This window comes from Neolamprologus multifasciatus, chromosome 5, assembly GCF_963576455.1.
Source record: "Neolamprologus multifasciatus chromosome 5, fNeoMul1.2, whole genome shotgun sequence".
Classification (NCBI taxonomy): domain Eukaryota; kingdom Metazoa; phylum Chordata; class Actinopteri; order Cichliformes; family Cichlidae; genus Neolamprologus; species Neolamprologus multifasciatus.
Genome location: NC_140443.1, coordinates 8,703,625 through 8,720,395, shown reverse-complemented (window position 1 = coordinate 8,720,395; position 16,771 = coordinate 8,703,625). Strand labels below are relative to the sequence as shown.

Here is a 16,771-nt window from a genome sequence, read left to right as displayed (position 1 = left end):
GCTTCAATTATTTATTCAGTGGGAGTCGGAGGCAGAAGAGGCAACTGGTTTGTGTGCTGGATTTCTGGTGCTGTTTTCATCAAAACCATGTGCAGAATCCCAGTGAGGCCAGTGTGCACGAAGCCTGCGAAATGAGACGAAATTTAAATAGTAATAAAGAACACCTTGGGATTATACAGGGAACCAGCTCATAGATCATCTCAGTGCTCGATGCTGTTTGCTGTGAGACGCTGAGGAGGATGTCGGAGATGTGATGGGCAAAGTGAGTTCAGATGCTCAGAGGCAGTTCTGCTACTGTGCACACTGAAAGTAATGTGCCCTGCACTCACACCCCCATCCTTCTGCATCGCAGTCTGCTGGACACCATCCCTCACACACTGCATGGACAGTATGCTTGGCTGCTGCTCGACTGTTGCTGCTGCTGTGACTGCAGCTGTTGCTGGTTTCTGCTAATTTACCGCCACAGTGTTTTTCATAACTATGCACACAAACAAACGGAGTGAGAAGTGCAAAAAAACAAAACAAAAAGAAAAACGATGACTCAATATCAGCTTTGTTACGGTGCTGTTTTGGCATATGTGCCATATTGGATCATCTCATTGCTGGTATTTCTTTATGAGTCACAACAAGAAAAATAATATTTTCAACACAATCTGTTATAAATTAGAAAACATGGAAACATTATCACCACATTAAAAACTGACAGACAGATTTTGATTACATATACATCAGTGATCCAGTCAGACCCTCTCTCACAGTAAGAAATATTGATCACATTATTGCAGTGAACAAAGAAATGCACATTACTGTTGATTGACTGACAACCATTTGGTCAAACGAGATGGCTACATTCAGACAGCTGCACAACACTCACTCCGCAAACAAAAAAATTGTATTGGTATATAGATGGAATTTATGTATTGCTTTATATAACGCACATTCCTGTCTCATCACATTCTGTCCGACAAACTTGCTTGTATTGACTCTCACAACCCTTGTGTCTCTGCTGCACCGATGTCAGCAACATAACCCTATGACACGTTTGGATTATCCTATTTTCACATATGTAGTTTGGACAGTTTTAGGAAAATCAAGTTGGGATATTTTCCAGTTGTCATCGCTCACATGCAGCATACATAAGGAAACAGCCCACTTCAGACATGTTCTAGTTTGGACATTTACTATATATATCCACTATGATATAGGCAAGAGATCACCACTCTCTCATGGTAAATTACCTTTTTATGAGCTTCTTGCTCTTCACATGAGCAAGATGATATCATAACACTGAATTTACACAAGCTTCTCCTTCTTATAAAGTGCAAAAAGGATATAATGCTGCAGACATTGCACAGCTTTCATATTAAAGCAATTGATCAACAATAAACTTCCACTTTGCAAGATCTCCAACATCAGTTATAAAAAGTGAAATTTGTACAATGTGAATAAACCAGGTATCAAGTGGCAAATGGAAAAACATCAAAAGGATGCCTATAAAGTTGTTGCAGCTCAATACTGCTTAAGCTTTGATTTGTGACTCCAGCAGACAAGGCGATGGCTATTTGCAAATCGTCATCACAGGCAGATTATTCCATTTGGATAATTTACATGTAGCCAATATTATCAATATTTCATAATTAATTATTTTTTAAAAAGAGCGCCGTCTTGAAAAATTTCTAACTAATGATCATGTGTTTTTCTACTTCCATATTCTAGTAATAATGTTTCAAACACTGTTCTCCATGTACACACAATCTGAGAAATCAATCCTCCTACACATGTTGCACCCATGTTTCTAGGCAAAATTAATAAGACCGCCTCTCTAATCACTAATTATCATAAAATGTTACACTATTTCCATACGGATAAAACCAAATTACATTTCTCCATGTCATCAGTCACAACTTTGTCTCTTAATTTACACACATCTGTTAATTATCCACTAATTACTGTGTGGTGATTTTGTCTCTGCTATAGTTTTATGCAAATGCTTCCATCACGAAGCATTTCTGATATTTCAGCTCAGCATTTTAAAGTGCTGCTTAACTTCATTGGGAGCCACATATTAAGATGGCCTTGTTATTAAGGCTATGAGAACTGGCCCACAGCATCACAGATTCAAAAGCTGACGACTACATCCATCCACAGAGTTAATCAGTGCTGGACTGTAAACCCCCAAAAGTTCATAGAGCTTAATACAAAAGCAACTAATTATCAACTAAGGCAAACTTAAATCAAATATTTTCTGAATTATTTTCTGAGTACATGCTATATATCTGTACTTTAATTCTAATAATCGTACACTACTGCTTTGGTAACTATTGTCCATGATGTAAATATATAAAAATGTTGTGTGTTTCTGTTCTATGTCCTGTGTCCTGTTCTGTTTGTATATGTATTTTTTTGCTGCTGTTCCAACCAAATTTCCCCCTGTGGGACAACTAAAGGATTATTAAATTCTATTCTGTATCCATTTTTGTATGTCACATTTAAATACAATCAATATTCGTTACTCTTGTCTTGTATAAAAAGTATGGTGAGTGATTATGTGATTATTTATTATTAAAAAATGTCTCAATTTATTTTAGTTTTCATTCATTTAGTCTTAGTTATGACGGGCAGTTAGAATTTGAGAATATGATTGCAATATAATATATTATCATATAAACTTACCTTTTTCAGTTTCTTTAGACTACTCTCTCTAATTGTACCGAATGTCTCATTTCTTGCATGTACATTGATACAACAACACAACAATCCAGAAACACTCACACAGACCTCTCAGTCTCAAAAAAACTTCATGCTAGCTGTGCTAAAACAATTGCCAGAATGACAAGAAATGAAAACAAACTACATTTCCTCTACCTTTTTAAAATTTGTTTTGTAGCTATACAATATAGCTTCTGTGTCCCTTTTTTTAGAGTGCATGTTAGAGTGTTTTTTTCTTGCATCTATGGTTTTACCTGACATTAGAAAACATGCTAGGTTAATCCTGCTTATGTCAGCCCACAACACTCTTATGAAAGATATAATCATAATCTGAAGAATTCAACTTCCTGGTTAAAGAAAAGCTTTATATAATACAATAACCTTTATGAGTGTATGCTTTTGATAAACATCAGCAAGACAGCTTAAAAATATTAACTTTAAAGATTTTCTTCCTTAACAATGAGCAGAGCATGCTCACTGCTTGCGGTGCCACAGTGTTAGTCACTAGCTCACCTACCCACCTCAGCCATGACAGCTTTGTTATTCACATATGAAGGTAAATAAAACACGACCGAAGCAACTGAACTGTAAACATAGTGGTACAAATATAGAAGTACTAAGGAGAGTAGAGCATACAATATTAATGGGTGAGCACTGACTATTGTAGACACAGTTAAATACTTAATACTTACTTAATTATATTTTTAGGTAGCATTTATTTTATTGAAAAAAATAATGTTTTCGGACTCAGAAAAGGAAAAACGTCATAAAACATTGCAAAATGTTAGTAGAAAAAAAGAAGTAAAAATATTTTTTTTGCTACTTTATGCATTTAATTACTCGTAGTGCATGCATTTATAATCTGAGTAATCAGTGGCCTCTTACATTGATGATCTCCAGTTCCCACAGGTTCTTAACACACTCCAGTGTGCGGTAGCCGCTGGCAAGAAAGTTGGGCAGATATTCATGCAGACCAAGGCCATCCAACCAAGTGGCAAGAGATGTGCTGCCATCACACCCCAGTGCTTTTACCTACGGAGACAGATGCATCTAAGTAAGCAAGAACTGTGACTTTATGGAAGGACAATTTGGGTTTTCTACCCAACTAAAGCTGACTGCTGCAGCGGCCATGCTAGGCAAGTAGCTTAAAAAACAGCAATGTCAGTTGAGCTCTTGACTGAAACATCAACGATTGCCGGATGGAGTGCTGTGAAATCATCATTTATAGTCCCCGGGAAGGTTACTCCTGACTTTGCTGATCCCTACATATTCCATCTAAACTTTTCTCATCTCCAGAACAAAAATGTAATTTGTACAACACTGCAAAGCTTATGATCTTAGGTGACAGTATATCAGCTGCTTCCACTTCTTTAGTTACACTTGTTCAAGTGGTGGTCTAAAGGAACTAGTACATGCCCATGCTATAGCATTGTTTGACCTGTTCATGCTGGTGGCCATGAAATGAAAATGATATGATGCTTTGCTGTAGGCACGTAAATAGGTAAGTTTAGCCAATTGCTATGTGGTTGCTAGGCAACATACAATAGGTCATGTATAATTCTGTTTTTGTGGATATAAATGAGATGCTACTATGATGACGAAAAAGATACAATACTTTTAGATGGTGTTATAATTGTTAAACACTAAAAACAAGTCATATCAGCCTGTTGCTTAGTAATTGCTAGGGAATCTGATGACATCAGAAACCTGATATACATAATAACCTTCAGGAGCCTATGATGTACCTGCGTGCCAAGTTTGGTTGCTCAACTCCTGACTGTGTAGGAGGAGTTAGCAGCCAAAAAACAAACACACAGACAGAGATTTGTACAGTAAATCAGTGGCACGTAGACATAGTCAAGATCTGCTCAAACCACGTTCAAACCAAGAACATGGAAAAGAGTTGCTTTTAATAAAGCTTATTTGAAAGCCAGCAGTGTTCTTTGCACTGAACAGTTTGGATAATATTGTTCCATTCTTAAAATAACTTCATCAGCCTCCTTCATAGTCCACCTCAAAGTAAATATGCAAGAAATGGACCTTGGAGAAATGGAGGTGTAGCCGTATGCAGAATGTAGAAGGCAAGATCAGAATGATTCACTATCGTACTCACGACGGTAAGAACAAAATTGGCCAGTGCAACTGTTACATGAATTTAACAGTAATTTTGCATGCACAGTTGGTTTTTGTTCAGTTTAACAACATTTCTACAAACATCTTAGTGAATGAGTTCATTAAACTGTAATGACTTCCATATTAACCAGAGTTCAATCTCACAGAAAACATCTGTGGACTAAAACAGGACTCGCATCACGAAGGTGCTGGACCAACTGCATAATGCTATCATTTCAATGTTTTTTTACAAAGTCACCAGTTCATTTGTGGATTAATGTTAAAATGATACTAGCGTAGTATAAAACATAATTCACTCAAGCATACCTTATATTAAATTTTTTTTTATTGTAAATGAGGAGAAAAATTGTCTTTTAAAAATGGATAGTTGTCTAAAAAAAAGTAATAACTAGTGTTTTATGACTCGTTTTTTCATTTGCAGTGATACCAAACAGATATCAGAGTATAACAAACACAAATAAAGCCACTCATCCATCCATCCATTCATTCAACTATCCTCTTAATCAGTTGTCCAGTTGAGGGTCACTGAACTGGAGACTATCCCAGCTATCATAGAGTGAAATGTGTGTATTCCTGAATGAAAGATAATAGGTTTTAAATGAACCCACTCTGTCATTTTGTTTGCTTAGACAGGCTTAACCCACTCTATGGACAGCATGAATACTCCTTCAACACTATAACACATATCAGGGTGCCATTTATCTATTTTTAGCTTATTTGCTATTGTAAGTGAAGTACTTGTCCTTATTGGGGTTTTTTTGTTATTTGAGATCTTGTCAGTTGCTGGTCTCCTTAGTGCTGAAGATAACCTAAGATATTAAGCACCTTGGGAAAGTTGCGTGCCGCGTGGAGGATTTTCTTTCGATGTCCTGGATCAGTGATCCCAATGTCTCTGAGATCCTGGTCCTCCATCACGTTACTTCCCTGCATGTGCACAAACACAGGAGAGACACACAAATAAACACATTCACACACAGGCACACCCAAAGGCGTAGTCATCAGACATACGTGCATGCAAACAATCACATACACACAAGCACATAGACAGTACGCAGAATGGAAATGGATATACAGAACAATAGTATGCAAGAAAAATCATTTATAATACCGTGTACATATTTGCACAGAAATAAACAATCCACTCAAAAGTATCATGACTTGCTCCACAGCCTTACTGCAAGGGTAAAACTGTGACTGAAAAAATACACACTTGCTCTTAACACACACCGCATGCGCAAACACGCAGAATATGCACATCTCTGACACAAGCAGTAACAGCAGAGTGGGAGGACAATGAAGTCAAATAAATTGTGCGTGCCAAGAGTAATCAATCTGATCTGGTGCGACTCAGCAGGAACAAAGCCTTCAGAATTGCTGCTGCGTCTCCAGGATCTCTGTGCTGCTGTGCTTCATCCAGGGACACCAAGCAGTCCAAGAGGAAGTGTTCCACAACAATTTGAGACTATTTGTTAATTTAGAGTGTGGAAACAATGAACAATAGATTTTTTTTCTCACATCCTGAAAGCTTCAAAAATAAAATTCTTCCCTTATTCAAATCACAGACCCACTTGCTTCATCGTCTTATACTGGTTTATAGGTAGGAATGTAAATACAAGGAGAACCATGAAAATGAAGAGCTAAGCGTTTTTCCCTGAGGACTGCTGCAGATTGATTCTCTCTGGCCAAGAATGTTAAAATGTTCTGTAGTCTTTACTCAATCTGCTCTCTCTGGATTGGTTTCAGAGCACAATGCAGCAGTATTCACAGGCCTCTATCAGGGTGCAGTTGGGAGATTACTCACTGATCGCAAGAATAAAAGGTCAAAATGAAGCGGGCCTGATGTAAGGGAGGTCCAAAAATAGATCTTCCACTTTTATTAACACAGTTGGAAGTTTGATGATGCCTCGGGAGACTTTGCAAACTTGTTATTTCATGCCGCATTTGAAACATGTGACAGGAATGTATGGTTCAGTTCTTACATAGCTTATAAGCTATGGTAGTGTGATTTGATCTGATATGCCTTGCAGATGTAGCCATGGTAGAAGTCCTTCATCTCACTAAATGCACTCAGTTAAGGCAACAGTGAATTAGAACTGCTCCATTCCCCTTCTCCACAGAGGAATAGTTTGGAAGCATAAAGATTTTCCATTTTTAAAGCGGACGTAACAGGGAAATGATAAAGAATACAGAGTTTACGGATCAGAATGTTTATGTTAAGCTCCATATTACGATATTCGAAAATGGGGGGGAATGTAGGGTCTGATGCAATATTAATGCAGAAGAGATGCAATACAAGTGGATGATGATGGACAAGCTTCTAAGATGTTCTCTTTATCTAAAAAAAAAAGAAAAAGATTTGTGTATTTTTTCACTCAAATGAAATGTGTGGCCATGAAGGCCAAGAGAATGAAAGCTACGGTTGCCCCACTTTTGGTAGTGCAAAAATGATTATCATCGTGTAAAAATTATGAGAATGGGCACACAGCTGTTCATAATTTATGATCCCTCAAAAGCTGCATCTCAGAGCAATCATCACATGCAGAGAGCCTTGCCGACTCATGTGAGCGGCTGCTCTCGTGCGCTGACGGGCGGACACAAGGAAACTTTCCAAGCAGGACTATACAGTGTATCTTAAGCTGTGACAGCAGTGGGTTGTGGGCACAGAAAGGCTTGCGTGCTGAGACTCCTGTCACTGCAGAATTAAACTGGGAAGAGCTTTCAATCCCCTCTGGGCTCACAAACGATATAGTGTTTAAAGTAAAATCTGCTCTGAGTTTACCCTGTTTTTATGTCAGCTGATTTCCAGAAATGGTTAAATATTACTACATGTTCCTCTGGTCTCCATTGCATTGTTCTTAAATACAGTGTTAATACATAAATGAAATCAAACATGACGGGGAATTGAAAGGGAGCCACAGCACTGCCCTCTACTGATCACTTTACTCAAATTTGCAATGAATCCCACAAATGAGTTCTGATATTTAAGTTCAGTTAGATTGATGACATCTGAAGCAAGCCTAGCACAATCTAAAAGATCAATATTAAACATTCACAGTGCCTGCCTGCCTGCCTGCCTACTCTGACCTTTCTTCTTGTTTGCAACCTCCACATCCTTGTAAATATCCATGGCTAATTTGCCTTGTGAAGCTAATGATTTATTTCCTTGATGCATCAAGTCTAGCAGACACATTAACTGTGGCATGAACATGAACATCAGAAAGGCTAATGAACCAAGTCCACATCACACTGTATCCTGGAAATCTTGATCTACATGGATTCATTCAATCCCATTCAATCAGACGGTAAAGCTCGCTTTTTGTTCTCTAAGTCTACTATATCTACTAAATGATAAATGTTACATTTTGGGCAAAATAACAAAATACAGGCAGAGATATTGCTTAGTCAATTGAGGATGACAGTTATTCTACCTGGTTCTTGCATCTGGCTTTTGTTGGCTTATGTTGCCTGTGTAACAAATCAATAAGAAGAACAGATTTCTCCATCAACTAAATGAAGTACCTGCTCCCACATACATAAAACATATAATGATTTGATTTAATCAGTCAAGGTTAGAAATCATCCTTTTTTAGTGTCAAAGGACTCATCCCCTCAAATCTTATGCATTGAAGTCTGAATTTAATACAGATGACCTGAGTTTTGTACAATACGGTACAACTGGCTGAATCCATAATGTGTTTTTTGCTGGACATTTTCTGACTGAAAAAAATCAACTTGCCCTTTTGTTCCTAGTGTACTAATTACATAACAGCATTTCCAAATCTCTCAGTGTGTAAATTACTTCCAACTTAATTAACTCCAGTGTATTATTCTGGAGATAACTGATTTATTAGTGTAGCTGTAATCACCTACCAAATACTGTATTCCTTTATTTTTACAACCATGCTCTTATAGTTGTGTTAATGCCTCATAAACAAATATAAAGCTGAGTCCGTCTGAATGGTCACATTCTTATAAATTCCCACTATACTGCAATCTCATTTCTACCCAAAATGGGAAAAGAAATCCAGAAAAGACAGTAGCACTTATAAACTTTACTGATTTGTTAATACAACCACTCTTTTTTTCTGACCTCACTGGTCTCACTTGACTGAACTCCACTGTGACATCAGACGCACTGTATCATATAACCCATGGTGCTATTGCAGCTCTGTGGCCTGAGAAATGTTACCCCCAGGCCTACTTATTTACAGCATATAGCCATGTTTTCAGAGAAACATGACTATCAGATGGAAAGTGGTGTTTTTGGCTATCCCTGTCAAATGCAATATCAGGTTTCCTCACAATGTTCTTTACGGGAAACATGATAAAGCTTTCAGACAGATTGTGGACATCATTTGGGCTTTAGTATGAATATATTAATATTAGATTCTTACTCTTGCATAAAAAAATGCTAAATTGTATAAAATTCTTCAATAACTTTTTATGTTTTAGGAAAATAGTGGAAAAAAATGTGATTTTGATCATTTTTTACAGTATAAATAAAAAATTCGAAAATAGAAAAATGCATGCAAACATGTGTAATACAATTGCAGCATATCATTGTAAAAAAAAATACAGCACAACAGCATGCTGCTGCAGTGTAATCATCTCTTGTACAGTAAATGCAAGATAGGCCCACCATATGGATAGTATAGAGAATAATCTGTGGAGGATTTAATAAGATTTAACAATCAACCATGCAAAGTGTATCTAGGATAAAACATGCTGTGCTTATATTAAGAATTGTTTGTCCTGGTTAAGTGACTATATCTAAACAGAGGTCAAGTACAGTGGCTGTAAATCAAGGGAATCGATGTGGAGACAGACATTTGAATTTCACAGTAAATGAGATGATTGGGAATGCTGGGAAAAAGTTAATGAATGTTGGCTGTCTGTGTGTTCCCACTGGTGACAGCTCATACTCTTTATAGGGATTCGGGAAGAAGCCATAAATTTTAGCTGGGTCATGCGTTGCACAGAGGTGAGGAGGAGTTATGGAGAGGAGATGGGAAAGTGTTATAAAGGAAGAGAGAGAGTGGAAGGGTGAGTGAGAGACAGAAATAAGGGGGCGTGGAGTTACCAAGAGACAAGCAGAGTGGTGACATAAAAAGACTAATGCAGCTTGTTTGACAGTGGAGAGACAGGGTGATGTAAAGTGGAACCGACCCTTGAGATGACATGCTGCAGGTGACTCACCATGAATCGTAGGTCATCAAAGCCATTGAGCAGGAGCTTGCTCTCGTACTGCGGCAGCCCCACGTGCTCCAGCCACTCTCCCACCGGCTGGTCCAGGGCTTTACCACAGGCCCCATCTGCCGAGAGAGGGAAGCGCTTCAGCAGGGAGAAGCCGTTCAGCCGGTAGCAGCGGCACTCAGAGGACGACACATGGCATTGCCACATCATCCTCGGCCAGCAGAAGCAGAGCCGAGTGCAGCAGCACCAGGCAGGGTAGGGGGGAGACAGGGTCCAGGCCGGGGGTGAGGGGCTCCCACAGTACAGGCGGGGGCCCGGCTAAACTCAAACACAGGAGGAGGAAAGGAAGTGCTGCAGGCACCGCTCAAGCCCTGCAGGGGACTGACTAGGCTAATATACACCCACTGGTGTTAGTGTGACTGACTAGATATGTCAGGCAAGGGTGGAGGTAGTGCGGGGAAGGGAGCCCATCTGAAGCTCTGTATTGTTAAGTTATGTTGGACTGAGCCACTACAGCATCTTCCAACAAACCGAGCTCACTAAGCATTCCTTTAGTGAGCAGATGAGCAAGTGTAAAAACAAGTGCCTAGTTCGTCCAAAATCATTACAACACACCACTACAAGTCAAGAGACTAGATAATTTTCAGACTGAGTGGAAATGGAAATTATGTTTCACTAAATAAGACATTTTCATATACCTGACATTATTTACTCTGTTAAAAATATCCCCGTCACTTATTCTAAAATCAGAAACTACTCCATCAGGATGTAACACAGAAATACTCAGCTCCCCCAAAATGAATCTGTCAGGGTTTTCACCACATACTTGTAAAGCTCTGGCTGAGTCCCATGGCTTCATTGGTCAACCTCTTTGAGAGCTAGGACAAGGCTCATACAATGAAGGTAGCAGCATTCTAAAGTACTGTTGAGGTACGCGTGTAATTTTTGATCAAGGAATAGACATTTGCTTAAATCATATTTCGTCCTTACTCCACAGCCACACGGAGTACGGTCAGGTAGACATATTGTAAATCCTACATCAAAGAAACGTTGGCTTAGGCTTTCCACAGTGTGCTGATTCCAAACTCCTCAATTCATAATAAAATCCAAGTTTAGATTCCTTGATAAAGCTCCAGGTAAGCTGTCTGCCAAAGGAAAAAGGCTCAGTGTCCTTGGTGGTACCAGTGCTCCCTGTGCTGCCCACATTCACACTTTTCAGCAAGCTGCTGGATGTGCGGCTAAGCCAAAGAACGTGCTTCTCATCTCTGAAAGCAGTAAATCCAGGTTCAGATCCAACAGATGGCAGGTGAGCCTCTTGACTCTGAAGCGAGGATCACTGCAGGACCACAGTGCCGGTTAAGGTAGCTCCTTCCTGAGGCAGGCGCCCCCCACTCCCTCCCCAGCCCACCTGGTTCTTCCCCTTGCTGGGTGCAGCTAGCAGCCTCTGTGCTCAGGGCAGAGGTTTGCTGCATCCCCTGCCTGTCGGAGACACGCAGGCAGCGCAGATGCAGTCACAGCAGCTGCTCCTGGCTCACACACGCTACCCCTCACTGCTCACAGGGCATAGCGTCCTCACGCTGGCTACTTCTACACAGGAGACCAACGATCTGCCTTAAGCTCAGCCACTGCCGCCACGTCCTTCTCACATCCACGACAGCCAACAGACTCACTGTTCATCCCCCCCTTCTCATCCGAGCAAATCCCCCAAGCTCTTCTTTGTAACTCCCCCCCCCCCCTCTTGTCTCTCTCGCTTCTCTCAGCTTTCTTTCTCTCAATCTCATAGCCCCATACCCATACTGTGTGATCGCACTGCAGGGCTGCCGTATGCTGCCTGATGAAGTGGGGTGCTGCTCCACGTAACCACCTCTCTCTTCCACTATATCACTTCCCCTCCCTCTGCCTCTCTCTCCCTCTCTGGCTTGCACTCTCCCTCACTCAGTCTCGCTCCTTGCCTCTCGTTCTCAAACACACAGACAGATGCAAACGCACGCACACTTTCTCGCTCGACTCATCGTCTGTCTGTCTACCCCTTCCCATTATATCTTGCTCCTCTTTCTCTCTCAATAAAATGCACACATACTCACTCTTTTCTGGCAGTGTCTCTCTAACCTTAACGTACCTCTCCCCCTCTCTCCCCCTCCACTGCACTGATTAGAATTGCACAGAAGCACTCTGATCTTGCCAGTGGAGAAAGGACACCACCATCAGAGGCGAGGAACAAGCTCCGAAAGCCCCAAATCACAGTCTGTTCCAGCTAAGAATGACTAGAATTTAAAGGGATGATGGAACCTCGATCCAGTTCTGCAGGAGCCACGCCAGTTTTTTTGGCTAACATGGGATATTGAAACAAAGACTCTGCTCAAATCCCTGCTTATTACCAGAAGGCTTTAATTCATTTACATCTTACTTTGATGATAGGACATGGGGGGGCAGCATTGATTCAAGTCAGCAGAGTTTTTAATACACTTGGAGAAGAGAAGAGAAGAGAAGAGAAGAGAAGAGAAGAGAAGAGAAGAGAAGAGAAGAGAAGAGAAGAGAAGAGAAGACAAGACAAAAGGACATGTCGAGACCTGCCTCTTCTCCATCTCATCCAGCATGACAGAAAAGAGGCAAATTCCATTATGTACTTCCAGATGCTCATGTCATGTCAACCATTTTTAGAGCACAACAGAGGCTTCTTACAGAAAAAAGCCTGCATAAGAAAGTAAGATGACATAAATTTTTTAGAATTGGGGTTAAAAATAAATAAATCAGGTCATGTGTGGCATTAACATGTCTTTAGTAATCTGATCACAACTGGACAACTGCAAAAGTTCACACTTGGCATTTGAATGCCAAGTTATCGCGTTTAATCATAACTACAATTTGCAACATCCCAAGACATTTGAATTGGAGGTAAAGACAATACAATATAACCCCAATGATTGAGCCCCCTGTGAGCTAACTCTTCATGATGGTGGGAAGTAAGGAACCTCGTTTAACTGGAAAAGACACACTGTAGAACCAGTATCAGGAAGGGGCAGGCATGTGCCAAGACTGGTTTGGGGTTGAGGTGAAAGAGAATAAGGGGAAAAGAGAGACAAAAACGTGAAAGGGAAAAGTCAAAAACTAATGATAAGACCAAATACCAGATTCCTGCTGCAGGTGTTCAAACTGCTAAAGCCAATGGCAGATGCACAGCTGTAATTTAGTGACTAGCAAAGCTTCAGTTGACTAGTGCAACTCTGCAGTCAAGTGGCTGAAAAATGAAGCCAATGCTAAAGTACCTTAAGTAGATAGCTTATAGTTATTGAACTGTAACTTTCTTTGTGGTGTTGGTGACATTTTGACATTAAACAGTCTGTGCCTCAGTTTTATTGCATGAAAATCTATTATTTTATGTACTATTAGAACTAATTTGTGAATATGTGTGGTATGTGCTTTGCACCTCCACAGTTTATGGAAGCATTTGCTAACCAAGTTTAGCCCTTCATTTTTTCCTCTAAATATGTCCATCTTTCATTATTCTGTCTTTTTCCCACAACATGTCAGGATCCACTAACCCAACACCTGAGCTTTGAAATGCAGTCTACACAAACCAATCCCTGATGTCCCAAATATTACGTTTATCTTTTATATACAAAAAAGGTGGATCAAACCACCTTCAATGGAGGTCTGAGCTATGTGTTCTCGGTACATCTTGAGTATATTCACACCTGTAATTAGAACTGTCCACTTGTGATCTTGACCAAAAATGCATGTTAATGACAGGTGAACAAGGCTTGAAAGACTCAGTGGTGTTATCCCAGTAAAGCTCCAGGCAAAGCATTATTATGCAGGCTTTCAAGCAGCCTGCAATCACCTCACACATTCCCCAATGGGTAGCCAGCCAGTCAGTAAGGTAGAGAGGGCAAGGAGAAGCAATGACAACACAGGGAGGCAAAGTGAAGGGCTATTGATTGAACCTTCTCTTTAATTGGCCACGTATACCTTTGTTTCTTCGCCCTTAACAATTAGGTGAAAGGCCAAGTCAGGTCTCAATGACCTGTCAGTCATCCACAAGGACTGATGCTCATCATTCGTTATCAGGAAAAGAGGCTGCTATTAAATTTTCTGTGACTGAGGAGAAGAATGATGGATAGGGGGAAGGAGAAAGGAAGGGAGAAGGAGAGAATGTGCAAGAGAGATAAGACGGAAAAAGACTAATAGAGGAGGAGGCGATGAAACATATGGGTGAGATAAGATGGTAATAGGAAGTAAGAAGGATTGAAGTGGACTAATTATGATTCACTACAAGATCCCACAACTCCTCCTTCTCATACTTTACACTTTTCTCCTAAGCCTCATACCAATCTCAGCTTTTACGATACAACAAAACTGCTCAAAATACCATCCACCCCACCCAATTTTTTCCATTCTTTTGGGACAGGAACACCTCCCACGATAGTAAAACCTAATTACTGACTGACAGAGGATCCAATTCTCCTTTGGGGGGTGGGGGGAAATGGGTCACTGTCTTATCCCCTGTTAAACAGCCCAAGCTGTCAAATCTGTCCAAGTGGGTTTCTGTGCTGTGTGAGCACTATGAGGTCTAGACTTGGCTCCACGGAACACCCCGAATGGCCTATTTACCGAAGAAGAGGTAGAGGTTGTGTGTAGATAAAGCCATGCCTTTTTATCAGAGCAGGAGAAAAGCAGTAGCTCCTTGTCAACACACCCAAGCACTGGAGAAAATGAGCCGCAAAGCTGAATTAATTCAGAGAAACTGAAGGCGGACTCTTTTCCTTTGAACGTCAGAGTGTGCCTGTACACAAACCGAGCCAATGCCTCCTGTGTGCTGTTAGCAGTGCGGTCTCTCTCTCCAGTCCCTCTCTTATTCTAAGCACATTTACTCAGTGAACTCTTTCATACAATCAAGGCACTTGTGATGGGCACACAACACAAACATCATTATCTTTGAGGATTTATATGGTACAAAACTGCATTAACATTTTGCTAGCCGAGAAAATCTGATTCTTTTCAGAAATTGCTTCGAGAAGATGAATGACCATCCTTCACTTGTGTTATGAAGTGGACAAGGTTTTCCTCATCCTGTCACAACAAAAGCTAAAAGTGGAATAAAGATTTACAATTTAGGCTTCCATCTTTGTGTAATCCCTCCTACATCTCTCCCCTCCTATCTACGTGTACCTCCTTCCCCATGTGATTACTCTGAAGGGTAGCCGATCCTTCCCTTACACAGTGAAAAAGGGAAATATGACCTTTTTATTAAGAGACACACAAAAAAAGCATCTTGGCAACCATCAGAACTAGTTGTGCACAATCTCCGATTTAAATCGGAGCAGCAAGTGTATGACTCAGCTGAATCTGGGACACTTTCAGCATGTCATTCTTCAAACAAGGACTATTAATAGCACACACCTATAAGTGTAGAGAAAACAAACACCATATTTGCTCTTACGTAATGTGGAATAACTCCAGGTCTTAATTGCTTAGATAGCATTTAATCCAACACTGCTCACTGAGCTGGAATTTAAGTCAAAATTAAAATGATAAATTAACAAGCTTTCCTTAAAAAAGATATATTTGAGCTTAAAGATAATGAATGAACAGAAATGATCCTTAAAAGAATTGAATTGTGATGAAATAAGTACATTTAATGATTTCTAAGAACAGTTTATTTTTATTGTTTTTGATATACTTTTGTCCTCTTCTTTTGAAAATGTACATTTCTAAATTGTGAGTTTCTTAAAAGCACTTTGATCTGCATTTTGTTACTTTAGGGGAAATCATAAACATTGAGAATTTTCACCTTATTATTGCCACTCCAAAAGCTGTATAATGTTTATTTACTTTTACAATATAGGTTTTACTTCTCAAGGCTAAAAGAAATTGATTGTCTTCCTGACATGACGCTAAATCTAAAACAGAAAATTTACAATCTTTACTATTTTATATTAAAAGTGGTCAAAACAATCACATAAATACACCAAATGGACATTTGTAAGAGGAATACAGGATGATGTTATGGAAGAAATGACAGCATTGAATCAGAAATATGATGAAAGAAACTCTCTCGTTGCTTTGGTCAGCAGACACTGCAGCCCATAAAGCATACTGCACATTACTAATGAAAATGTTATCCCAATAAATCTGATGATACACGTAAAACGCAGTCCTGTGCAGAAAAACACCCTTATACAGTCCTGTACGACAAAGCCTCCTTTCCTACAGAGTATGTAATGGAGGTAGGTTTACACTGTATCAACTCAGTTGTGTTATCTAAACAAACTGAGATGATGCCAGCTGGCTTCTCCCTCTGTACTGCCTGAAGGACACTTGATGAAGCGTACTATCAAATCAAGCCCTATTGAGATCTACAGTACCACGAGAAAAAAAATTACAACACTGAGGGGAATTTAGAATTTGATTTCCCAAGAAGTGGAAACCTTGTGAGTAATAAATAACAACAATGATGTGCCAAACAACAGTCAGCATGAATCACTGTAACTTGTGAGAACAATAAAAGTGCTCTTCGTCCTTTCTGAAGGCGTGTTTAAATGCCATGAAGGAGCTCTTGCTGGTGTAAAATGACTGGTTGCAGATAATATTCTATATAAATCGTGCTCAATTAACTCATCAGTGGTAAATGAGTAACATTCCTTAATACCTCAGACAGTGTTGTTATTTTGCATTTACACCACAAAGTCAAATCTGTGGAGAAGAAAAGACTCCAAATTCAAATTGGTTACTGATG

The 16,771-nt window shown here is 39.8% G+C and overlaps 1 protein-coding gene across 11 annotated transcripts in view; it reads right to left on the bottom strand.

Moving 5' to 3' along the window:
* anks1ab (ankyrin repeat and sterile alpha motif domain containing 1Ab) overlaps positions 1–16,771 on the bottom strand; it is a 51,854-nt gene that overhangs the window by 15,085 nt on the left and 19,998 nt on the right. For 10 of the 11 annotated variants that reach the window (XR_014874040.1, XR_014874041.1, XM_085159132.1 and 7 more), the window contains 3 exons: positions 10,039–10,154; positions 5,668–5,766; positions 3,595–3,741 (listed from right to left, as the gene is read on the bottom strand). Coding sequence is in view for 9 of the 11 variants with exons in the window: in XM_085159132.1 (XP_085015258.1) it covers positions 3,595–3,741; positions 5,668–5,766; positions 10,039–10,154 (362 nt within the window). In the remaining 2 variants the exon portion in view is untranslated. Of the gene's footprint in view, positions 1–3,594; positions 3,742–5,667; positions 5,767–10,038; positions 10,155–10,861 lie in introns of all 11 variants that reach the window. The other variant, XM_085159140.1, reaches the window with a different exon arrangement.